Source organism: Clarias gariepinus, chromosome 23 (genome assembly GCF_024256425.1).
Source record: "Clarias gariepinus isolate MV-2021 ecotype Netherlands chromosome 23, CGAR_prim_01v2, whole genome shotgun sequence".
In the NCBI taxonomy this organism is placed as follows: domain Eukaryota; kingdom Metazoa; phylum Chordata; class Actinopteri; order Siluriformes; family Clariidae; genus Clarias; species Clarias gariepinus.
This window is the reverse complement of record NC_071122.1, coordinates 5,404,203-5,431,642: the sequence shown is the minus strand read 5'-3', so window position 1 is coordinate 5,431,642 and position 27,440 is coordinate 5,404,203. Positions and strand designations below refer to the sequence as shown.

At 37.6% G+C, this 27,440-nt stretch overlaps 1 protein-coding gene across 9 annotated transcripts in view; it reads left to right on the top strand.

Annotated features, from left to right (window-relative positions):
• The window catches only part of LOC128511542 (calmodulin-binding transcription activator 1-like), a 259,680-nt gene that overhangs the window by 4,476 nt on the left and 227,764 nt on the right, over positions 1 to 27,440 (top strand). For all 9 annotated transcript variants that reach the window (XM_053484454.1, XM_053484452.1, XM_053484453.1 and 6 more), the window contains exon 2: positions 11,220 to 11,323. In XM_053484454.1, coding sequence (XP_053340429.1) covers positions 11,220 to 11,323 — 104 coding nt within the window. The remainder of the gene's footprint in view (positions 1 to 11,219; positions 11,324 to 27,440) is intronic.

Here is a 27,440-nt window from a genome sequence, read left to right as displayed (position 1 = left end):
GTCTAGTTACTTTCACTAATCCAGAGAACTCATGTTATGCTGTATGTATATCTAATAATCAGAGTTAGAGTCAGATCTGTTTGAGTGTGCCAGATATTTTTAACGACCTACTGACCTCAGCAACAATAAACCACAGTCAGGCTTTCTTTTTGTCTGACCTTGTGATGTAGTCACCTTGTGTAATGTCACATCTCTTACAATCCTGAAAAGATATTCACCTACATTTCTCACTAAGGCACTTCCAAAAAAAGAATGAAAAAAAAAACAAAAAAAACCCATAAATGAATATCTAAATAGCTGAAAATCTTTTCAGGATTGTGCAGAAAAAAAGAAAGTAAACATTTATTTCTTAAAAGAGTAAAAAGGTTGATCAGTTTGTTCACTTTAAAATGTCAAGTTGTCACCATTTATATGAATTCAGATGAGTCTATTTGAATATTGCTGAAAGTAAAAAAAAAAAAAATGTGACATGCACATTTTTACTGAGCGTTTGCTGTTTTCTCGATGGTGTTGCTAGTTCTAAAATATTTTATTAAATAATTGCTGACTAAACAAAAGCAACTCTGAATGAACTTTTCTGCATGACAACAAAGTAACGCATTATCTACCAAACTAAATTACTTTAAATCTAAGGATACAACCATAAAAACATTGCAAGCTTACAAACAGAAAGTAAATGATATATTTGTACTTAGAGGGCCTCCCTTCATTCTTTTCTCCCCGCTATAACCATCCCCTCCCTGCTCATAGGACTGAAGAGAATTCGTAGCGCTGGTCAAACATACAGAACTTCTGTCAGCTTCGTCAGCCACACTGCTAATAACCATGCCCAAGATGGCACAGACACCAACAGTAAGAGAGCTGGCTCACTTCCACACGGCATCTCTTAAAAAAAGAAAAAAGAAAGACACATAATTTTCACGTTCACTTATTTAGCAAATTCCCTCATTCCAGTGTCGGAACATAACATACTGTAATGCTACAGAGAGGTTAGCCGTGCATGTGAGGCTTGCTCAGCTGATGTTTCTCTTGTAGTCAATGGAGTGAAATCATGTCATAATTACACCACAGAAAAGAAAGAAAGAAGTAGGTGTAATAGATTTGAACAGATGTAAGTGTAATACATTTACTGGAGTGTAGCGTTCAGCTAATGGAATCAAATCGATGAAACTGAGTTGCCATTATGCAGGAGCTGTGTTCAAAATAACCCGGCTCTGTGGGTGACTTCTTCTTCTTCGTTTTTTTTTTTAAGCCCAGGTCTTGACAAATAGGCAAGTCCTTTCTCGGTGGATCATTTTGTTTATTTATTTATTTATTTATTTATTTATATATTTATTAAAGCAAGGGGCTTCATTGTCATTCGACTTCATTACAGATCATGTTTATTCATGCATGGCTATGGTGCACCGGAATGCGCAGCATATTTTTGGAGGCAGCAGCTCATTGTCATGCCTAATCAACACACAGCACATTCTGAGCAAAGCCCAAGCACACAGTTATATGTATGTGTGTGTGCATGTCTGTGTGTTTTACTCACTTTCCAATAATGGCAGAAAAAGAAACCCAAATTTTTCCAGTTCAATTTCTTTCATCTTATTTTTTTATTATTTTTTTTATGTCTTCGTTGAGCGATCAAACAGTTTCCAAGAGTTGCTTGTTTAAACAGCGGCCAAATGCCAAAAGGTTCCTCTGCTTAGTTGTTAACAAGCTCCACAGTGTAATTAGTGGCTGTTTAAACACATGTCTCCTGCGTTTCTTGCTGTGTGGCTGGTTAAGCCACTAAGGTGCAGCTTGTCAAGCTCCAAAATCAGTGGTAGTATTATTGTTCCCTTCACACACGCATTTGATCTATGATTACTGATTGTGATCTATGACACTGAAACAGAACCCTGATCAGAAGTTGGGAGCAGTACCTAAACCCTGGCTGAAGCTCTTCTTGTGTGTAAGTGTGATGCTTGTGCATAGCCAATATTTTTTCAGCTAGGCCCATTTTTTCTTTTGAAATAGCTATGAGTTTGAAAGATTAAGTACATAGCCAACAGTGGTTCAATTGCTCCTGGTAGTAGTGGTATTGTATATTTATCTCAAGTAGGACCTGCTTCTGAACTCACTATGCAGGTAATGAAATAGACTCTCCTGCAATCCTGAACCTGGACCTCATTCAGCCTGGATGCTTTACTGTGTTCGGTTTACCAAAAACATCAGAGCTGGCCAGCTAACTTTAAAGAATCCTTTGCTCCTTTTTTCTTGTTCTTTTATAAGCTTTTTGTTAAGGTTGTCACCAGGTGTTATGTGAAACTTTAGTGACTCTTATTGTGTTCTTCCTGTCCTTCAGTTTCTGTTTACACTTTGTTTACTTTCTAATCATGCCCAGATGATTCTGCTCATCCTCGATTATTGCCTTTATTTAAGCACCCTGCTTTCTGAGTCCGATCTTGGATTTAGTTTTTACTGCGAGGTTTGTTGTCAGTATTACAAGACATTTGGGTTTCTAGATAGGTAGATAGAATACTTTATTAATCCCAAAGGAAAATTGTATAAATTTATAGTATATAGTATTCTGTTGTGCTCAACTAAAGCTAATGCTAAGCCTTAGTGTTTATTATTGTTACGTTTCACCTACGTTGACCTGACACTTTTCATCAATTATTGGAAATCTATTCTATATATTCTATTTCAGATATTCATGTCTCTATAATTTTTTCATTTTTTTAATAGCATATTTTATGTCACAGGAGTCACAAGACAAAATGAAGCTGGACTGTGGAGGATAAGAGAGTCAGTTTTTCTTTTTTTTACAAGGATGACAGCACAATCATTTGCCTCGTCTTGTATCAAATCCAAAAATCCTGTTTCTGGAATGGTTCATCAGCTGCAACACTAGTTTCCAAAATGCCGTAGCAATTAATATAAAACTCTTTGCCTCAAAGATTACACAAATTGGTGGAACAGTGAGTTAATTGAGATACATAGAATAATCAAAAGATTTGTTCATGCCAGAAAGTGTTACTCCAAACAGGACAGGGAAAAAGGCACTCCTCTTAAAATTATTAAGCGAATAGCTTCTAGTGCTGATAGCCTGCCATGGATGTGTTGGTGTACTTTGCTAAGAAACAAAGCACTGATTTTAAATGCACATATGCTGTGCAGGCTAAAAAGAGCAATCAGAAGACCTGTGATACCAAGGCATCGTCATGAAATGGTTTGGTATGAAGAGAGAGAGTGAGATAGAGAGAGAGAGGTGAGAGGACAGATTGTTCACCAGCAGTCTAAAGTGCATTTTGTATGCATAGCTTAGCTCTTTACCCATTTGTATTCATACACTCATTTGCATGATTGACTCCATGTGTATTTGAGCATTCTCATATCTCCTGTCTTGATGAATGCCTCCGTTAGTGAACGCTGCCTAGTTTTACTTCTTGTCCATGAGTAAGATACAGAATCGTACCCCTTCCGTACCCTTTCCTGCCTAAGTAAGCAGCTTTTCCAGGATGTGATAATTTTATGAAATTAAAACTGAACACTGTTATCAAGACATATTTTCGTTCTTTTGACTCAAACTTCTGTGTTCCCATGTGAATGTGCATGTCTAATTTCTGTAGCTGTATAAGAAAAGATGGGATTTCACGTTGCAGGTAATTTCTGCTACACCACTAGTTATTCAATTTATAAGACCTTAGACTTTGACATCCCCAGAGCACGCACAATTAACTCATTTGATTCAATATCTGATTTGAGAAACAAGCATTTATTGAACCAGTTTTTGCACTGCATTTTGATCATTGTGCCAGAGGAATATATCCAAATTAGGCTTTTAGGATAGATAGTGTACAAACCTAAATGGTACCTCTTTGAGAAATCATCTTGGAGATGACGGTGATGGTTTAATGTTGAAATTAAGCATTTACGCCGCATAAGTGTAAACAAGACATCCTCTACTCAACTGCCAGATAGTTATCCAGGGCGTGATGTTTTGAAAGACACAGATGTGGTCACTGATGGTAATGGAGGATGGAGTCAGTAAAGGAGCACTATTATTACAGAGAACAATAGAGCAATCACTGCTTTGATTGGTATTGATCTTGAAGCAGGCGGGTGAACTGAAATTGAAACTGACCAGCATGACCTGAAGCACAAAAGCGTTCCCAACGATGTCATGATTCTGCCTTTAAGAACTTGCGCGCCCTGGTTAAAACAACACATTATTTAAAGTTAAATGAAAATCAGTGTCAGCAATGATGTTCAGTGAGGAGAAAAGTAGTGATGCTCTCTATTATTTTTTCCATTTATTCTTACACCTTTTATTTGTTTTCTTTTCTTTTCCCTACAGATCGCATGTATTATGTGACAACCCAAACACCATCAAGCTCTTAGGCTCAAGTGTGACTTATCATGGTAGCTATTCTATGTGCTTTATTTTCCCGGTTTTCGGTCTGTGTCGCAGACTATTCAGGACGACGCATATCATAACAAAAAAGTAGAAAGAGCATCCCAGGACACAAAGCCGAAGCAGGAGAGCACTATTGATCAAGGATCGTTTTCTTTTTTTCCCCTTCCCTTTGTCAGCCCTCTTTAACCCTTGGCTGTCTGGAATACGATGCCTGCTCAGCCTACCATGACAAAAACAGTAAATCACACAAGACAGACATCTGATAAGCCCCAGATTAGCACTCACATCCAGATTTTTCGAACATTAGAAGACCTGGAGACACTATAGGCCATAGGTCAGTCTATAGAGTGTCTGCTTCTTTCTTAGGACGTGTAGACAGAATCACATCATCACGCTGGATCCTCAGACAAATCCTCCCAGTCTATTTCTAGCCACAGTTCAGTGCAGCTAGAAAGAATTCAGTACTAAATCAATTTTACCAGAGTCCAAAGCTTTGAGTCATTCTCTAATCGGATTGACATTTTATTGTTCGCAGATCTGGGTGGTTGATTTTATTTATTTATTTTTGCAGTCAAGAATATGAACTGTATTATTTAGTAAAATTAGTTTATCTATTTTCATAATTTATTCCGCAGCTCCCTGGATGAAGCTTGTGATGTTTTTCTTTTTTTTTTTCGAGCCAAGCCCTTGTATGCTAATACGCTTCATGCTTCAGTGCACACTCTTGATTGTAACTTCAGCCTTCTTCTACTATGTCTGTCACTGAATTATAGTAATACACGTCGTAGCTTTTCATAGGGATGACAAATTACAGGATCTACAGCATGTGTGTGCGCGTGTGTGTGATTTCTGTGTGTGTGTGTGTGTGTGTGCACGTGCGGGGGTGTATTTGCATTATTATCTCCATGTCTCCATTTGGCTCACCATTAGATAACATATTGTGGGTGTGACTTAGCAGTGTCTGCATGTTCACCTTTCGTCCTTTAGAAATTACCATATAGACAACTACACTACTGGTCTTTATGTAACCTGTATGTACGTAGGGAATAAATGTGTAGGAGACTTTTGATGTCTCGGATAGAGGTTTTTAGCGTAGGCCTGAGTCCCGAATCCTGTGTAGTCCCACACCACACAAAGTAAAAGGTAAAAAAGAAAGCCTGTTTGCTCTGCCAGTCTTTAATAAGCATCTTAACATTGACCTGACTAACACGAGTAAGATTAGTTGAAGTTTATCAGTGCCGTAATAAATTAACATGCAGACCCATCCCTTTCCCTGGCTGCCTGGAGCTGCTGTGCAATGAGCCTTTATTTCTGTCACATTAATTTTATTTGGGAAAAAAATGAAGAAAAAAAATTCTAAATTTCCCCAGATACTCTTTAATATCTGTATTGGGAGCATTAAGTGCTGCTCGCCCCAGCATTTTCTTGCTGTCTTTATTGTAGAAAGTTTTCTAATTAACTGACAGCTATCTCACTCATGGGGTTCGATTCTTTCTGCTTTTAATGTAAGTATGACAGTTTTACCGATAGAAAAATATATTAAAAGCCCTGCTCTGAAAAAAAGAGAAGATATTAACCATGGCTACATCTGTTGTAAACATGTCTACTTGAATCCCACAGCAAGAGTGCAGCCATTTTCAAAGCTTACAGTTTTAACCCAGGGAAAATTCCCACATGGTGATGATGATCTACCTTAATTTTTTTTTTTCTTCGAATGCTTTTTGACAAAGTATCTTGAATAAAAACAAAAATTCTTATATGAAAACACTGGAAAATACTTGATGTATAATCCCTGCAAGTTTTACTCTTAAAGTTTGGCCTATGATATGATTTTATACTGTTCTTACAGTCACATGGACAGGGCTTAAAGTGAGTTACATACTATTTAGCAAGTAATATGGAAATTATGGGATTTTCAGTGCTGCAAGGCTGGTATATAATAAGAGAATAAAAGAAAAGATCTTATAAATGCCTTGTCCTTTTAGTCTTGTCTCTCTAAATTGGCCCTACTGAACCATTATGGACAATATAAGTTAATAACTTGACAATAATTGTAAAAGAGCACTAAAAGGCAGCAGAGGACAATTCAGACTCTGAAAACACCATAACAAAGCGCTTATGGCGCACGACGCGGCAAAAATCGTTATTAGCAAACATACAGTAGAGTCAGAAAACGTCCATCAGCCCTGTCAATAGAATGAAAAAAGTAACGGCTTTTATTAAAACCTGACTCAGCACTGACGACTTTTGGAAGTCACTCTGTCCATTCTTCTCCTTTTTAATACAGTTAGCATGGCAGAATGCTGGTTTCATGCCAAGCTGCGCGTACAAACAGTGCAAAGTCATTTCGGGAGGCGGATTTAAGGTAATCCTCAGTGGGAATGTACAGGAGGACAGAGCCCTGCTGCGTTCAGGCATGTCATTCAGTTATTGAGAAAATGTTTTAAAATTTTAAAACGTAATGAGCGGATTAGCATGGAGGTGTAGCAGGTGTAGCATAGATGGTTTGATCCAGAACTTTGTGGTTTTGTGGAATTTGTTATGTTCTTCCTGTGTTTGCATGAGTTTCCTCCTCTCCCCTTAAACATGCCGTTCTCTAAATTATCCCTAGGGGTTTAATATGATGTTGGCCCACACATTGCAGCTATAACTCTACAGCTATATACTGTAACTCTTCTGGAAAGGCAATGTAAGGCTTGGATCCAGCTGTTCAGCCACAGAAACTCATTTTATGAAGTTTTCTACGCACTGTTTGTGAGCTAATCTCTAGGCCACATGAAGTGTGAAGGTCTGTAGCTATTGACTGCACAAAGTTCACAGATTCAGCGACCTCTATATACACCTGTAACCATGAAAGTGATTGGAACACCTGAATTTAATTATTTGAATGGGTAAGTGAATACTTTTGGTAAAATCATGTATAGACAGTATGAAAAACAGTACAGTACTGAATCTCGCGCATCTCAGACATACATTTGCATTTGCCGACGGGGCGTAGCTCCAGATACGTGTTCCCATGAGTGAAAAGGAAGTTTAATTGTGCAGTTGTTGTTGGAAATGGGTCTCTCGACGAAGGAAAAAAGTATTCATAGTTGAGTATTATTTCCACTTATACAGTATGTAAGCGGTGAATGGGGACCGAGTTTAAAAAATGTGGAAGGACCCATTTCTTCTCATACCCATCCCGATATTATGTATATATAAAATTGTATTTTACAAATGTTTTTATTCTATGGTTTAATTTAGATAAGTCTAATGTCTGTTTTTAAATGGACATAATTGATGATTTTAGTTTTTTTGTGATTCAGGTCTTACTGAATGAACTGTTCACACTGTTCTCACAGAAGCATGTCGCAGATTATTTATAATGCAAATAACGCTTCCTATGATAATACTATGATAAAGCTTTCTATTTCTAGCCTAGGGTTGCTTACTTCAAGATTATTTTATCTTCTGCATCCTCTCAACAAACAAAGCAGATTTTTATAATCACTTAATATCCGTTATCCATTAATTAATTATATTAGTAGTTCTTCCATTTTGTATAAGTTGTTAAAGAGGCATGATTAGATGAGATGTGATGAGAGCAGATGAGATGAGTTGAGATTAGAGCTTCCTACGTAACTATAACCAACACAGGACTTAATATTTGACTTAATTTGGGATTTAAAAAGGAAGTTTTAATGTACATTTAATATGCATCCTCTGTTTTTCAAAGGCATGCAAGTACCGCAATTGAAGTATTAGACATGGGCTGACAGACTTTAGACATTAAACAGACTTTGGCCACAGTCTTGAGTGTCAGAATTATTTAAAAAGCTTCTTGCTTTAATTCAGAACAATAAGAGGAAATAGTAGCTCTTGGAATGAGTCTATCACCCTGCCAAACATGCTGCAAGGAAGCAGGAGGCAAGGGCAGAGGAGAAATGGGAGGTTGCCAGATATATAGACTGTCCTTAATAACCATGTAAATAAGGGGTCTCATTCTCATTCTCTCTGCATTGCCCTTTGTGAAGCCGAATGCTTCTGTACTGTAAAGCGCCTCGGCAAGTTAAACAGAGATTTTTTTTCTTACATGCAAAGGTAGGTCAAGGGTGTATAGATGCGTAGTCTGGGCATCTGCGATAAGCATATCCATATATCCATATAGTTTTGTTTATAAATGTATTCAGTAGCTACTGTATGTACGAAAAGTTTAATCTTAATGTGCTTTCTGCGTCACAATGCCGTTTCTATAGTGTGTTGGTCATGTTCTTAATCCCATCGCCTGCTATACTACACACCAGCTTAGTAGTAGTGTTGACGGTAAAAACATTTTTAATAGATATATTAATTAGAATGCATGAATGACTGATACACGTATTCCTATTCGTACACGACGTCCCCTCAGTGCGCATTGTGGTCAGAGTGAATAGAGTATAGCTTTAAGTAGTGCTGGGGATTTTCTCCATTATATCTTGTAGCAAAATATTTAAATATTACTTCAGAGATATGGAATTTTTTGCAGGTTCGAAAAGTCAAATAAACAGCTTTATTTCAAATATAAACTGGCATTTCATTTTTAACAGGAATTCTCTGGTCATTCGCCCATGTTTGTGTTTTGTTAGCAGTGTGATAGGCGGACGAGTGTGATTTACTCGGACGAGTAAAATATATTTTCATTTTCTAGACAGTAAACTGTACAGTCAGTGTTTTGGATTAAACAAACAAGTTCCTGCTTAGTACACAGTTACATCATGGTTCACAATGGTGGAGAAATGTTGTTCAACATTATTGTTTAAGACAGCAGCGGTCTGTGAGCTGGGATGTACATAGGGACTTTGCCCGCAGAAAAGGGTGGATCAAATATCAAACAAATCATCTTGTATGTTGTTAAAACCACAGTTTAAAAACAGTTTAAATCAGTTTCCCCAGTTTCGGGAAAGGTTTATTCTCAAAGTTTTATTAGTGGTGTAGGGAAAGAAAATTGTGTTATTGTGCCATAACTAATCATAATGTAGTTGATTGCCTTAGTGTGTGCTACTGCAGTAATTGTTAAATAACTAATTATGTAGCTGTATGTTGTTTAGGGCTTTGCAATTTAGTATATTGTGCAATCTTTTGTTGTTTGATTCAATTAATTAATTCAGTGGGTCCATTTTTTTCCTACATTTACTGTTTTTGATTTACATTACTTCATTTAGGTTAAACCATGCAACTGTTATATGGCCTAAAATTTATGGATTCTTAAAATATACCATACATTTTTGCAGAAATTACAAATCACTTGAATCTTTTGCTAATACCCATGAGCAAAAGCTAATACTTGGTGCATCACTGCCATCTACAGGACTGGAGTGGGAGGATAAAAAAATTAGGATTTTGCATGAGACTTAAAATTTAAACAACCACACAAGTTATATGGAATTTCAGTGTTTATTAGATACATTTAAGTCATTTTTACCATTTCAAAACCTATACTAAATATGGCTGATTGAGGAAAATTAGACAGTAAACATTCTACAAAGTGCTATTGAACGGAATTGAATCGAAAATCACAATGGCTAAAAAAACTAATTGAATCGAATTGACAGACTATGCCTAACTCACAGATCTGTTGTTATTACATTATGTTTGCTATCTCTTTTCAGTCAGGTCAGCCTGGGCTAGATAATGAATTCATGCTCTGTTCACTTCTGGGACGATTTGTGTTGCACTAAAAGTTAAAAGATAAAAAAGCAAAAATAATGTTAGTAACATTTTTGCTCCCAACAAATGTTAGTGCATCTTTGTAATGTCCTTTAAAGGGTACAGTGTTATTAAACAGTTTAGATTTTTTTGTCTGTAAAGATTAGGCTTGATTATTGGAAACACTAGAGACTGGCCTTCAGGCTTGCTCATCGGCTGTTCTTGCTATAAAGCTGTAAATTATTCACACAGCCGTCAGTTCATGCACAGGTAAAGCAGCATAGAAGTTTCAAGTCACCTAACCTTCACCGAGTGCCTCTCTCCCCTGGCTATCTGTTTGTTCTTAAGCCTGAAGTTTGAGTGCTCGCCAAGGTGAATCCCAGCGGACCCACTATCTTCATCTGCAGCTTCATTTTCTCTCCCTGCCCAATGTCTTTATGCGTTCCTAGAGGACACACTCCAGTCCCTTTCTGTCTCCTGTGCACTCTCACTCACTCACTCACTCACTTACTTTTTTTTTTTTTTTTTTTTACTTTTTTTTTTATTCATAAGCAGGCTCAGCACGCAATGTGGAACTTCCCTCTCCCTAAGGGCTAAACATTGACTTCCTTAAGAAGCCCAAGCCCTTGATTCAAATGGTTATCAATAACCTTGAAATGCTTTTGCGTTGTCACCCAAATAGCTTGTTATGTATTTGAGCATGCACTCTTGCATGATAAGATAGTAAGAGAAGAATTATTATAGTTTTAAAATAAAAACAAAAATCAAAGCAGTCCTGGCTGAGAGATTGGACACACATTTTGTACACAAATCCGCTTCGTTTCATTTCATAACAATACAGCTTTTAATTTTTTTAAAATATATATATATATTTGTGCTTTGTTCTTTAATTTTTTTTGTGCTTCCGTCTTGACAAGACATGCCTATTCATATTTAACAGGGATTTTCAGAGAGCTTTTTGAATTGTAACAAGAACAGAATGTTTCCCCTCTGAGCTCTTTTTCGGTATTCGCCCTATAATTTTCTGAGGAATACGTTGTAAAGTGTTAGAACAATTAGTGTTATACGCCTTTTCTAGTGATATTTAGGAACACTAAGGTAGACCAGGAAAATAAGTTTTCTTTAGCAATGTTTGAATGATCTGCTTTTCTTTTGTCACCAGATGAACATGGACATTTGAAAATCTACCTGCCTAAGAAGCTGCTCGAATGTCTGCCCAAATGCTCCTCCCTGCCCAAGGAGAGACATCGGTGGAACACCAATGAGGTAAGGCAAGCTCCTATGTATGCTTCTATCCTTCATCGTTCAGGAAACATATTCCAGGGCAAAAGCTGAACATCACCTCAAAGTGCCTGGATTAGCAGACATGACCCAGCCGAGTAAAGTTGTACAGGGCACGGGGTTCATACTGTAAGCTTATAACTGTGTTCTTTACAATGACTTGTTACTTTGAGCCAAGCAGAAAATAAAAAGAACTCACTACTGCATGAAATACTGCTATTATTATCACTTAAATTAATAACAGTACTAGTGCTATTAATAATAATACTAATACAACTAATATTTCTACTCCTAATGCAACTACTAAAATAATTAGTATTGGTACCACTACTACTACACCTACTCTTATTATTATTTATACACAACCACTATTATTCATCCCCACTTCGTTTTACTACTACTAATAATATTAATTTTACTACTTTTAATACTCATCCTGCTTCTGAGATCAGTACTACTAATACTTAAAGTACTACTAATACTTAAAGCTATCTAAAAATAATAATAATAATAATAATAATAATAATAATAATAATACTCTGTTATTACTGGCACCCCTACTGCTAATAATGTACTACAAATTACAAATACTACTACTACTAGTAGTATAACTCATTGTGCTACTTAAAGCATTATTATTACCAATACTTAGGTTAATAGTAGTTGTGCCACTACTACTTCCTCTTTTCACTATCACAACTACCATCACCACTAACACTATTAATACTATTACTATACTATTTCCTTTTAGTATTACTAAGACAGGGCTCCAGGTGGTGACCAAATGTTCACTAATACGTCTAATGTTTCTATGTATTTTTATCTAGTATTAAAAAGGCATGTGTCCTATGATAGACTCCCTCATTCCATTCGCAGGTTTTGAAACCTGCGCTTTGCTGTGCTAACTAACATAGCGTAGCTGGCTAGCTTGCCAAAGGGAACTAAAATTAGTCAAGAAACAGTGACAACAGACAAGAAAACTAAATGGCCATGGCTAAATGTCTGTTTCTCACTGTCTGATAATGCCAGCAAAACACTAAATCTAAAACTAGTAGTAAGAGTTCTACTAGTGATGCAGTGGATCACAAAACTCAAATTGTATTACAAATTACTTATGGAACTCCCAGAACACTTAAACACTTATACTAAGGAACTTTTGGTCATGGTCTTAAATGTAAACAAGTCCAATGTTTAAATGAAACCTTATAATAAAATATTTAATGTTGCTGTATTAAAGTGCAATATGAATGAATTTTATTTTTATTTTTTTAGATTTTTCTATTTTTCCTTAAAAAATATTTACAGTTGTTTAAAAGAAGAAGGTGGAAAGTATGTGCATATATAAAAATTATGCAAAACAATCCACTAAACTTAAGTAAAGACATCATTTTGTTATAGTCTAGAACAACCATCTAAAAGCCCAACTGATATTCTACAATGATTATATTGAAAAGAATTTTGAGGAATTATTTCTAACAGGTTTTTATATGAATATAAAAAAGCAAACATCTAAAAATTAAATAAATTCCATGATTTATTTTGTCTAAAAAAATTGTTTCTGATTAAAGCAGTGTGTATATAGTTTTGAAAGGAGATTTAGATGTAGGACAGGCTATTTTTCATTCTCAAGCTAATAAATATTTACCAAAAGATGAACTTCCTGTCCCTCCAAACACATAACTAATCGACTGCTATTTTCCTTCGCTGTCTGTCTGTTTCTGTATGCTGATTTGAGCTGTAAATCTCTCTGGTTTTCAGGCAGCATTAGAGCATGTGTACAGAAAGTATCTTCATTTTTTGAAGCCTTTACACTTGTGGCCCTGAAGGCATTCTGACATTCTGAGACAAACAAACAAGCTCAGCAGAGATTAGGCGAGACCTATTTGGCCTAATTCCAGTGCACACAGAAGTTTGAGATGCTTGCTTTTCATTATGTGGGTCTGAAAACGTGGTGTTACAGAAACACCACCTGGATGTTAACCTTTATTTGTCAATTGTTAATGACGATTGTTTTTAATTTCTTGCTTGTACAAATACCCCGGAAGATACATATGTACGTACCACATGGTAAAAACTGACCTAAAAACAGACCTGGTCCGAAAAACTTGTTTTTGTTGTGTGAACTGGCTTCCTGTTAGTCCTGTTAGTTTTGAGCTGCTTTCACACTAAGGTCTCCGACATGGATCCAAGTAAACTTGAGTAGTGTAAACACTCTTTAATGCATGAAAAGATGATCTCAAGCATGGTACAGTACTCAGACAGACCACCATGTAACCGTACCAAACACTAAAGTGGACCGCTATTTAGAGCATGACCTACCTCATCAAGGCCACCTGTCTCCTCTGAAATCGGTCAATGCATTTAGCACACAGCAGTCGCTTCCTCTGAACTACACAGCCATAGCTGATCAAGTTGAAATGCACACAAAATAGTCATTCTTGACATTTGACTATTAGACTTGATACAATGTAGGTGCACACATGTAGGTGTATCAGAGTATGTGGATATGCAAGTGTGCATGAAATGGACCAACATTATTAATGTAAAAGCTGGCCAACGGACAAATAAGAAGAGGAGATACTTGGGCACAGTATGTAGCAACTGTGCCACTTTGAGTCACTGTTGGTCCTGGGGGGTGGAGCTTTGTAATCATGGTCAGGAATTTCGTGCTCGTCACAGTCTTTAGCCACTGGAGAACTATTCTTCAAACAGTGCACTAATCTTGCATTTATAAGTAATAAATGAAGTTACTAATGAATTCTATTAATATTTGGTTCCTACTGCATAGTTAACTTTAATGTCAAACCAGTTACTGCAGTGCTTTTAAAACAATGTGCTCAAACTAATATAAGCTGTTTTTAACCTTTTTTTTTTTTTTTTGGTGTTTGGCCCCTCAATAATCCTTTCTATTAAACTTCTTGAAAACAAATGACACAGCGCACCCGCAACCTACAGACATGCTTTATTCAATTTCCTCTGCACTTCAGTGTCACAACTTAAGAAAGACTAAAAACACTCTTTGTATTTTGCACAGGAAATTTTTTTTGTAGCTTATAGTTGAAAGCGCTTATTGATCTCTGAATGCAGGAGTGCTCTCTTTGTGCATCAGGAGACTTTGTGGATTGTGTCGCTTTTAGTTTAGTGAAGGTGATTCCTTATGCATGTTTTCTTTACTTCATAAATAGAGAACGGGTGAGAAAAGATGGAAAAAAAGGAGGTTTGTCAGAGAACTGCTTAGGACTATAAATTTAACACTATTAGTCAGATAGGACCCTGCTTCAGCATTTTCTAATGTTTTTCATTTACTCTGAATCCATTGCTTCTCTTTTGGCGCATATGTCATTGTCGCTTAACTGATGATACACAGCATGCCTATACATAGCGATGACAAGCAATAGCTAAAGAAGATTCAAGGTGAGCGTCAGTGTGATAATTTCCTTGCTTGCATTGAAGCTGGGCACTCTTGTTGGGCTCAAACCAGCTGGTTTCAGCGTCCGATACGCTCCAGTGAGATGACCCCTATTCTCAGCCTTCACTTCTGCTGTGATTACTATCTCCTCTCCATTCTTCATTTCTTCGCCCAGGACTGCCATATAGAGAAGGCAAATAGCCTTTTCCTCCCCTGCAAGATCAGGCAGAAGAGGCAGAAGGTGGTCTCGGCAGTGATGAAAGTATATAAAGAGTGCTTTAGATTGTACAGTAAGAGTTAATAAATCAGATTGACTAAATGGTCCAGGTCAGTGCAGGTCTGCATTTAAAGCCCATGCTACACATTATCAATTGTTCCTGTAAACCAGATATTTAACAGTTATCAAGAGAGGGAACCAACCAAGTTAACTATTAATAGTGAATGTATTTAAATAGACAAAAATGCTTAAATCAGCAGAAGAAGGCATAAAGAAGATGTAAGTCTGGTGCTTCTGTGTGTTCAGTTGCTATGTCCAGTGAACTGGAGACTCTCCTTAAGGCTGTATGAAGAGTTCTTAATGAGCAGAGCTGCCTAAACAGTGCTGGTTCCCGTCTCTCTCCTAGCTACCAGTTTCCCCTCAATGCCATGATCCCGACAACCAAGGGCTCGGTATAATGAGGCTCCTGCTTCAGGCCCTGTCCACACATAAACAAGCTCAGTTCACTTTAAGCCTGATCTTTCCTTGCATGCATCTGGTAAAGCAAATGTCCAAGCTGTGAGAAAAGTCCAGAAAAAGAATTGTTTAACATAATATCTGACAAGATGTTGCCATCCCTTTAAGTCTGATTTTGAAAAGTGTCTCCATATACTAGCTCTCTCTGCAACACGGTGCCTTTGGAAAATGGCTCTTATTGAGGGTAATGATACGAATGTCTATTAAGACCGAAAAAATATATATATTCTTTCCAGAATGACAATGCTAAAAATGAAATCCACAAGGGGGAAAAACAACATAACGATAACGGACGATGTGTAGAATGGGAAACAGTGAAAAGTCAATTCCTGTCATTATCTCTTCTTTCTTTATTCCATCTTTTACCATTGCTAGCCTCATGTCCCCTGCTGTTAATTTTAAATACCAACAGAAGTGTATTTTTGGTACCACACATCCTATTGCTTGCTAGGAAACATTATCGCAGCAGGTGGAATGCACAGTATGCAATAAAGCAGGGGTCGCCAACTGGCGAACGGTATTTGAACGCATGAAAAAACCCTTGGCATCTTACAAAAAGAGGTTTGCATTCAGCTGTTATACACTGAATATCATCGCTCTTTAAAATAAAATACCCAACAGTGTTCCAAACACGGACACACTTTAATGCTTAGTACCACTATATTCAGTGTACCGCTCAACTGAGTTGTTCTTTTAAAGGAAGTCACTATTTAAAGATAATTTTAAATTGTTAGCAATATAGCAGTGGTGTTCTAACTTTAAGTTCATGAAGGAGTATAGGATGAAGAACATGACGTTCCTTTTCTTTACAACCAGAATAAATCCCAGGTCTACACTCAGCATTGTGAATTCCGAGCCATGCCTTTCTAAAGGATTTTACTTAAAATCAATTTTGTGGGATTCTCATGCCTAAATATGCCGCTAATACAGTGTGGTTATTACTTATTGACAAAATGTCCTTCATCTCAGTTGTTATTTTTTTCCATTCCTGCCTATTGCAATCTCTGCAAAACCTGTGTGCGTTAGTGAGAGAGAGATAAAGAGGGAGAGACAGAGGAACGGTAATATAAAAAGAGAGCTGTGATACAGGTACAGGAACATTTTTTTGAGGTGTTTGCCCTTTCTACGTTCCCTTAAATTCATTTTTCTTTGCTGAAGGTCATATTGTTGTTTTACCTGTTGCTGGTTTCAATTGCTGAATATCCATTTCACACCTTCAGAAAGCGATTCTCAGGGACAGAGGGCCATCAGGAGCATGTCAGAAGAGAGAGGAAAATCATAATCCGCTCATCCGTGGACACAGAATGCCCCAATTCATGTGGGGGATGTCTGCTTGTACACGAGGATGCATACTGTAAAGTGCTTACATGATATAATTGTCTTATGGAATGTATATTTATTTAAATTATCTTGCATAAGAGGGACATCCAAAACAAAAGAAAAGAAAAAATAAACAGCAAAAAAGTTTTTTTTTTTTCTTTTTAAGAATGCCTTGTATGCTAGGTGATATTTGGAACTTTATGTCTCTGGGAATTTTGCTTCATGGTAAACATGACAGTAAAATGCAATATATTTGAATCTGAATGTATTTACAGAAATCACACACTTATAATCTATAAATATTCAGATGAAATGAAAACAGACCTGTTCGGCAGATCTATAAAGCTTAATAATAATAAAAAAAATTCATAAGCATTGTACATATTTTAAGTAGAAATAAACTGATTTTTAATGTAGAAATGACTATGTACTTTTACAAAATCTTTTGTTGTAGTGGGGAAAATGTAAAAACAAATTCAACATGACAAAAAAGCACTTTCCTCAATTTTACAGTGATAAAATTTGAACATAGTGTTTCTAATAGTTTTTATTATGCAAAGTTTGTGTACTCTAGTACAGTGTGGTCATGAAATGAATATTGTGTTTTGTATAGTACATCATTATTTAAGGTTAATATGTACAAATGGTTAAATGTGCTTTGAGTTTGCATCACGTTATAAAAGGTAATTAATTAACTTTAACATGCGGCAGTGGTTAATTTATTTTCTTGGACTGTTTCATTCTGTTCATGGTCAATCTGGTTTCACAGCCACAAAATTTATTAGGAAATACATCGGGTGGGTTTGCACAAAAATAAGTGCAGGAGCAGGCTGGGTTGATCAAGAGTGTTTTACAGATTGGATAAAATTGATCAGAATTTTGTTCAGCACTAGTGTGCAAAAGAATGTGTGTGGGGGTGGCTGTGTATGAAACAGCATCCATGAAAAATTCAGAGAAATTCATAAAATGAGTGAAACTCTACAGATAATAAACTGCGAGCTTTCTTTTTTAAAAGTTAGTCCCTGTCATTTGTTTTTCCACTCCCCCCCCCTTGAGGTGATGATTGAGGAGTTTGTATAATTTTTTCCCCAAATAATTTTCTTCCTTTCTGATTCACTCTCTTCATTTGCTTTTTCCTCATATTCACCGCAGTCAAAAATAATCAAGACATCAGCACTTCTGCACCAGAATTACCCCTGTGGTCATCGCTAGTAAAAGTGGCTGCCCAGCCTTAATACGGCCTGTCACTGGTCCTGTCCTTTGGGTCCTTTTCTTTTCCATTCTGTCTGCACTGCTCTTCACATAATCAAAGGAAGCAGATGCTGCTAGCTGACAGGTCTCATAGGGGCATGCTGGGAAATTTAGCTGGTGTTTGTCTAAGCAGACCTCTGGCTTTCTTTCACACAAGCTTGTGTTGTCTATGACTATGACTAGTGAAGTGATCTAAGTTGAATTTCGAATTATCCAGACATCTCATGCAGCAGACACAGTGACCTTAAGCAGGTTGTATAAACACATGCTAAGTGTGACCTTTAAGGAAATTCCACTGGGTTATAAGGAATTAAAAAAATATTACAAGATATGTATTTAAACAGCAGTCAAAAACGATACTTAATGAATGGCCTGCTGCATACTGTAGGTCTAAGCCTGACACTTGATCCGGCTTTCAATTTCACATGCTCTCAATTGGACCAAACATTGTCTCTGTGGCTAAGGAATTAAAGCTGCCTTTTAGGGATTTGGGTGATGCTGATTAGATTGATTTTATTCATCACGGCAGCATTGGAGCCATTTTTCAAAATTTACTTAAATAATTTCTCTCATGAAAATAGTTTAAGCAGACCTATTTAAGCAGACTTCAGAAGTAAGTGCTTACTCATGTTCAAAAAGCTCTTTGTGTTAGTCAAAGTTGCTCTATTGAGGACTTTGGCGAAGCAAATGTCTGTTGAAATGGTGCATGGTGTCTGTTAGAGAAAAGCATGAGGTCAGGCCACTTTGTTATTGTAAAAAGGAAAGCTGATTTATGATGGCACCTGAATCATGATTAGCAATGTGAGAAAATGCTGCTGTCAGCTTTTGGTTTTTGGTGTTTCACCGAACACAGAGGGATTTTTTTTTAAGCAAACACCAGCATGTTAAATGAGAAGTCATGCTTCCAGATTTGGCGTTTAGACATTCGTGCTTAAACTTTATTAGCGTCTTGTTATGCAGAGCGCTGCAGATTCCATGGTAACAGATGAAATCAAAACATTTCACACTTCCTCATATAATGCGGTTAATTACACCTGTAATATAACACCAAACTGTACAACAAGCTTTATGCCATGCTTATACAGTATTATTAAATGTGTTCCATCTTTAGTCTTTGTTTTACCTCGTGAGATAACCCGTTTTTTCAGATCAGTGATAGATACAGTATAAAGATCTGAGCTGCACTGCACCATATATTCCTTCTAATTTCCATTATAAGTCTCCTTCGTTTTTCACTAAATCCTGTTTTTCTTTTTTTTTTCCCTCTCTCTTTTTCCTAATGCCTTGTGGTAACTCGGGTATAAAATTATTCAGGGACAGAGGGATAGATTTCTCCCTGCTGAATTGAATCACTAGGTGAGACTTTTCTGGCAGCACAATGAAATAGACTGTTTTGCACGATAAAAACAGTGAGCTTGCGTTAGTGTATATAATAAGTCTGTAGTTAGTGATTGGGTAAATGTTAAGAAAACAAATTGCTGCATGGGCTTTCCAGCAAAATTTTGTAGATTATTTGTGTTGCTGTTGCATGGTTATGAGTAAACGCCTTTGATTAATAGGTTAAAGCACACAGTATAGTCATCCTTACAGCCAGCACTGTAGTATGTCTTAAAAATACAGTCCATAGTAAAGCTTGTTGTGATTGACAGTGTTTGAATCCAATTAATTATTATCCTCGCCTTAATCATTCTGCCCACTGGCATTTTTCGAGAGTACACAAACGCGAGATGCCCTTTGGACAAAAATAACAACACCACAGAGACTCTGGCAGTGTTGAAAAGAAGCCTTTTCCCTGTGTGGTTGTTGACAGATGGCTTTAGATTGGCATGTTGTCAAGCATTTGAAATGTATGTGGTGTTCAGAGTCAGGGATGTTAATAGTTTTTTTTTTTACACATTTCAGTTTTTCATTTTTGAGTTTAATGGCTGTGCTGCTTACATTTCACACAAATACTTATTTTGGGTTAAAATGCACCAACCCTCTCGGATTTATTTACATTGTAGACAATGTACAGTATACGTAGTGTAGTAATAATAGGTACACCTCTACCATTAAGCTCAGTTAAAGTTTGAATGATATATAAATGTTTTCATCCTTTAAAATTGTATTTAATTGACGAATTTAGGATTCATTTACACTTTCATAGCATATTATTCACATACTTTTTTTTAGCACCTGTGTAACTGAAAAGTCACATATTTTGATCATGTGCTATAGTTTTCCATAGCCGCTGGAGAAAAGGAAGCTGTCAAATCTCATTATGTTGAATCATGCCTGTCAACAAGCTGCTCGATGAGTGCTACATCTCCTGTGATGAAGACTGTGTACTATCCATATGCCTCGTGACATGCGGTATTGATTGACTGTGTTGGGTAGCCACTGAGAAAGTGCGCTCTTAATGCTTTGAGTGCATGAAAGGGAGAGTGGGGTCGTTTATAGGGGTTGCTGTAAACTACTATGGAGACTTTATGTGAAATAAAAGGATTGGAAGGAAGAAAAAAAAAACAGACACAGAGAGCACTTTCATCTTGAACGGTGCATTGACTGCTCCTTTCCTCCCCCTTTTTTTTTTTTTTTCTTTTCACACCCACTTTTATTAGTTGATGGCCATGATTTCTTTAGGCTCTCAATGGGAGGGGTAGGCGTGAGGCCATAGGGGAAATGAGAGATGTGGCCAAGGAGACTAGAGGCAAAAGAGATTCTCTTTTGTCTTCTTGGACTGGTGCCCTTCTTCAGTCCAAGCTGTGATGGACAGCTACACCCTGGCTAGTCAGACATTTCTTCTTGGCACTGGCTCTATAGGCTTTTAATCTGATAACTCCAGATTTAATTCTTATACACTAAGGCTGGCCTTGGGCACTGGAACCACAGTGTCCCTGACCGGATGGAAAAAATTTCAGTCTGACTCTTTGAACTATGGAATATATGTATTTTAAAAAATTGTATAATATCTGACTATAGTTATTGCCACTTTTTATGAGTCATGATCTCCTGCAGCTGACAGGTCAAGGGGAAATGATCTGTACGAGGAAACCTTTCTTACACGACAACAGGTGCTGTGTCCAGCACCTGAAGCAGCTGCCTTATCCCTGCTTAGCATTTATGAGATCTGAAAACCGTGTACCAGACTAGGCTTTGGCAGTGTGACAAGCTTCTCCAGACTGGGGGCTAACTGGCCTGTCACTCTGTGCTGGTTCAACCCAACAAAGACCTGTCAGAGAAGGAGAGGTCTGCTGCTTTTGCTTAACGAGGCATCAGGTTTTAGTTTTCTCCTTTTCCTGCACCCTCACCTGTTCCACTAAGTGAGAAATATGTCCAATGAGCAGGAGACTTAGACCATACAAATGCATGCCAGGTCTGCCACCAGGTTATGGTCTAAGAGTCAGATTTAGATCTTTGTCAAACTGAAAAATAGAAAACCACACATTTCATGATAATGACTCAGGTAAGGCAGATCTTATCAAGAAATAGCTTGATTCAATACTTCATGGTTCATGCAGAGAGAAGTGAAGTAGACAAGAAGAGGCGTTGTCATGGTTGCTTAAGGGCGAATGACAAGTATAACAGACTTAAAGAAATATGGAAACTGGAAGCCTGGAGCACTTTGGCGTTCAAAGTACTTGTGTTGGTGTGTAGGCTCCTGTTTGTGCACTTTCAAGCCCTTAGCCTGAAGCTGTGCATGCATCGACGCACAAGCAATGGTAGTGTAAAGACTTGAGAACTTTTTGTTCAATAATATAGGACATGATATATGGAGATGATATATGTGGAAAATGATCATTCCTGTGTATTTGGGAATTGACAAACGCAGAGCACTAGAGCATATAGAAACAGTGACAAAAACTGCAGTTTTATGTGTATTTCCCTTGCACCAGAGCAGATCCACAAGTCTTAAATAGTGCATCACAATCAGGTAGAGCTAGCTAGGAAATATGCCAGGGAAAGTGCCTTTAAATGTGATGAATTTAAGCCAGTCAGCATCTTAAGAAACTAATTAAGTGGCTTCACCTTTATCCATGTGTATAAATAGATCCATGTATATACACTGATCAACCATAACATTAGGACTACTTGTCCAATACTGAGTAGGTCCCATACATCCCCAGAACAGCAGGTCTTGTGGGTTGTTCCCGGTCTGCAGTGGTCAGGACATACCAAAAGTGTTCCCAGGAAGGAAACCCAGTGATCCAGCAACAGGTGTCATGGGCGGCCAAGGCTTACTTAATATGCGTGATACATAATGGTCCAATAATAATGTTATGACAGATTAATGTACATTACAAGCTTATATTCCAGGATAATGATAGCTTTAGAGGGATTTAGATAAGATAAATCTTATACGGTATTACTTATATTTACCTACTTTATGTTGCCATGTATACGCTGCATTAATGTATTTATGACTATTTATTACTTCAGAGGTGATGCATACAGGGGTATGTCAGTAGTGTAGCAGTGTCAGCACTATAATGCTTTCCTCTTTCATATTCCCTCTATAGTGTCCCTAAGTAGAACGTCAAGACTTCATTAAAAAAACTTTATCTTTTATGCCATTGCACACTCACACACATACAAATACACATACCTGTAAGGACCCTTTCTAAAAAAATACATTTAAGAGGAAATTCATAGTGCCTCTTTAACTGATGGGTTTGTCTTAAAGTCATGTTTATATAATTACAGCCTGTTCTAGTTACCTCAGCAAATCCACATAATGAAAAGATGAATATTATACACTAAGGGTCTTTGGGATAACCAGTGCTTTTCCTTTGGTGTGTTTGTGTGTTGGATACAACACTGCTTGGCCTCTACTAGAAAACAAAAACATTCTGTATATATTTAGTCTGAATCAGCTACCTGCTCTGAGCCTGAAGTAAAATTCTGCTGTTCCATGAGTAGTACTTGAGGTGTTTCTACAGCACTCTGCCTGGAGATGTGTATGTTAAAAAGAACCTTTGATCCATGGCAGCTAAATATATGAAATCCAAGACCTGTCGGGGACCTCAGGGTCTGGGATTTAAGAGTCAAATCCTGATGTTGATATTCGATGGGTATCCATTCATTGTCGAAAGGCAGAGAAAAAGCGGTGTCCTTCTCAATCTGTTATGCTGTGGGTGGTGTAAGAATCCGCCAGGCCCCCTGAAGCCATCCGAAAAAAATGTAACTCTGTCTCAGCTTGAGGTTCCTCTGTTCTGCATGAAGCAGGTTGGGGAGAGCTTCTTTCTGCACAGCATGAAAGGAGAAAGAAGATGCCCTGTTTTCCTATAGAAAGAGCACCCGTTGTGACACCCACTGTTAATTACCACAAATTGACTTACTTATCAAGTTGCTGCACTGTGCGAGTCATTACTATACCATCTCTCATCAGTAAGAACACTAGGAAATTTTCTAAAGAAAAAAAAAACTGAAACCACAGGCATGATTGCTAGGCCAAGACCCTGATGGCGAAGTCGGATGTTTCAGCAAAGAATGTCGAACAGGTGGAAGGTATTTTGCAGGATTTTTTGGATGAATTTTTGACAGAAGCCTCCCTCAAGCTCAACACTGGCACACACACACACACACACACACATATATATAGCACATATCATGGCACAGCATCAAGCAGCAAATGAAACAAACATGACACTGTTGGCAAAAATTTTGTAGTGGGTTGTAGTGTAGTTTGTTGTTTGAGCGGAATTTAAAGTGATTCGAGTAACAACCATCGACAATTATGCACTTAATAATGAGCAGCTAAGATAGTTTTTCCAATTGTAGTCAGTTTAAATAAGACATGCTGCTGAACAACAAAACAGGTCACCCAGGGAGGCTCTGGGGTGATTCCCACTTCCAACCACCAAGTGTTCTTTCAGAACAAAGGCAGCTTCACACAGTGAGCCACTCTGAGAGGTGCTGTGATAAACCATTAATCCGTCTGTTTGTGGATTTGCTCCTCATTCATCATTCTACACCCACAAATCCTCGTAATCACGTTAGGTGAAACAAAATGGCTACGCTCCCAGATGGAAAGAAACGCAAACACACAGCGGTTATAGGAGTAAAACATAAGCATTGTAGTCTTAAATGTTCCCAATTTCACATAATCCCTAGCAAAACCGGTAAACAAGCAAACAGTCCTCATATGTTTGCTTTCGTAAAACAGCAAACAGCATGTCTAGCTCTTAGACATTACCCACAGGTCCCGCACAGTTTTTATCTAGATAGAGGCAGCTATATCTAGGTCTGCAAAAAATGTATGGTTTGTTTCTTCCTTTAGGGCTCATCCAAATCCCAGGACTTGGATCCACAGGTCTTCTTAATGTAACGCCTCCCATTCACACCATTTGTCATCATGGCTCAAGTGTTAAATAATTCACTTTTATTCCAATTCAACAACTGCACTTTCTTTTTAATCATTTTAAAGCGACGTCTATCGAGTCACCCCCTCTCTCCATTTCTGTTCAGCTTATGGCTACAGCCGATCAATATCACTTGTCCAAGTGGCCAGTGAGGAAGCCAAATTCTTCTTCCTAATTACAGAGCTCTCTGTGCTTACCAGCGCTGCTTATTTTTAATCCTTGCTATGTCATCTTTAGCCTCAATAACCCTGTCTGTAGCACTTATAATGCACTTATGAATGGAATAAGCTTTTTTCCCCAAGAGATAAGCATAAATGTGAATTTTGTCTGCTGCGTCTAAGTATGATTTACAGGTGCTCCGGTTGCATTAAGTGCTAATAACTAGGTTAAGATAATAAGAATCCTTCACCCAACGACTAAAACACTGCATGTGCATAACGACAAACAAAGCTTAGGCAAGTACCCAAACATCTCATCAGCAGATGTTAGGCATTGTGATGCTAATCTCTACTTTTCAGGGAAAAGAAAAAACGTGACATCTGTCATCTTTCATCCGCCGATTCTGTTGGATTGTATACTCTTTCAAAGCTAGCGCTAAGTCTAGAATACACCTTCTGTGGGTTGAATTTGCGCATGCACCATGCCGAAATCTCACACAGAGGATTAACATAAGGGGAATTAATGCTGAATCGACAGATGGAGAAGTGCAGGATGCAGCGGCATTCGGGATGAACCTTGATCCGAATTCTCCCTGGACAAAGCAGATATCCAGCAGATGAAAGCCAAACAGGTCTCGGATATGATACTCAAAGCTGTCCAGTCCCAGAACACAGAAGCAACACCTGGAATTCCAATGGAGAAAGTCTGATATTATGATTCATGAAAGGAAAGGCTCGAGATACACCTATGTAAACACATGCCCTGAGGTGTTTATCTGCTGTTCAATTACCTGAGAACAAAAGAAAGCACATGCTTCTCTGTGGTGTTGTGTTTTTCACAGAACATAAAAAAAATAATTAGGATGCATCAGATATCTTTGCCTTCTACTGTAGGTTGGTCTTGTATTAAACCTTTAAATGCCAGAACTGGCTCTAGGGCAGCCTATTTCAAAGCCAACAAACCTTTGGCTCTTTCCCATGTAGACAGTGTGATTATATTCTCAACAGGTCACTACAAAATAATCAAGTTTCTTATTGAAGTCACATATGCACAGGGATGGTCATACTGACTGATTTGCCAACTCTAGATAGATTGCATTCTGGACAATTGATCGCTTACTTCAGTAGCATCTTTAACCTGTCAATCTTCACAATGAATCTATGATGGCGACTACTTTTAGCAGGAAATCACAATACAGTTGCAGTAAGGAAGCCTGACAAATGGATACCACATTTATATAGCATAAAATTACCAAAATTCTGATACAGCAAGGTTGTAAAGAAGACACTGCCTGTCAAATATGTGTGCTGATGAATGATTTCAGATAGCTGCAATAAAAAAGGAATTTTTTTCTCTGACACTTGGCCCAGGTGAGAAATTTTTAATATATATTCTGCTCCTCATGCCTGTGTTAGAATTCTTCCACACACCCTTTACACTCAATGACCAGTCTATGTACCTCAGTATGCCTCGTGTGCCAGTCCACGCATTTCAAAGTGCTGTCCAGAGCTGAACCCATTCTACAGCCTATTAAAGCATGCATGAAACAGACAGAGGCAAGCGCCTCCAGCCAATCTGCTGCTTATGTGCACTAATTTGAAGTGTTCTAGCACTTACTGAACCATCAGCACACGAGCAGTCTGGCAGTCTGGTCTCTGAGCTCCAGCAGAAATGCACTCAGTTTGGAATAAAAAGACACTTCTGTCATGTCATGAGAAATACATTCCAAATACAGCTGTAAAGATTGGTGTAAACTTGAATTCAGATTTGAGGGAACGAGCTAAACGTTCTGCTCTGTTAACAAGGTGATATTTTAAAATAAAAAAACCAGGAGAGATAAAAAGTCAGGGATTAAATATAAACATAAGGAAAAAAAAAACCCTGCTAATTTTTTTAATGGTTTCTCTCTATTGCCCAGGGTTTAAAAAAGCTAATCAAATTTTCCCCTGTTGTGACCTCCTATATCAAGACACCCTTCCCCTGCTCAATTCTCAACTCCACCCAGTTCTGCCTAGCTTTACTGTTCCCTGTGCACTATTTTTAAGAGCAACAGTAAATAAGGGTAGGCAAGTAACCAGTGTCTCACTGCTTACAGCTAACTTGGCTTTTTTTTTTTTTTTTTTAGCTGTTTGTGTTATAACATTTATATTACTAAATATTGAGGATGTCACCATGAATTAATGCCTTTACATATAGTATATTTTGCTAATCATTTTGTTCATCAGAAATATGGGAGGAAAATTTTTAATAAAGTCCCAAATTTGCTTCTTTCTGTTCCCTGTGGTATTCAGGGGCAGTTCATTTAAAGCTACAGACACTGAAACAGTGTTTTTGGAAAAGGAGTGACAGATCATCAAGCAGCCAGAATACAGGATCTGAGTTTTAGTTCAGCTGGAACATTAACAGACATTTTGGAGACCTCTAAGACATATTTTATAAAACGAGTATAATATGTGACCTTTAAATCTTATTGCCCTCCTGATAATGGGGTAGAAGAATGAATGATCTATAGAAGTTTCTTGACAAAGGTCAGGGAGTGAGACAAGTCATCTTAATCAAGTTTACAATACATGCTAGAGATTATAGCTTTTTAAACAAAAACACTACTGTATATAAGCATTTTTGTCAGCCATTATTTTGTTTTACATATATATATATACAAAAATCTTAATATGTTAAGTAGATATAAATCTTCGCAAAGACCTGCTTATCAAACTTTCTTTTTAACAATAACTCTATTTTTATCAGCAGGCAGTTTGTGTGCTCAAGCCTCAGAGGTTTTGTCTCTGGAGCCTAAAGCGTTGCCTCATACAGAAAAGGCCTTGATGTGAAAACAAATAGCAGCCCGACTCACCCTTGGCCAGAGGTGCCTTGGCGCAGACAGAGCCA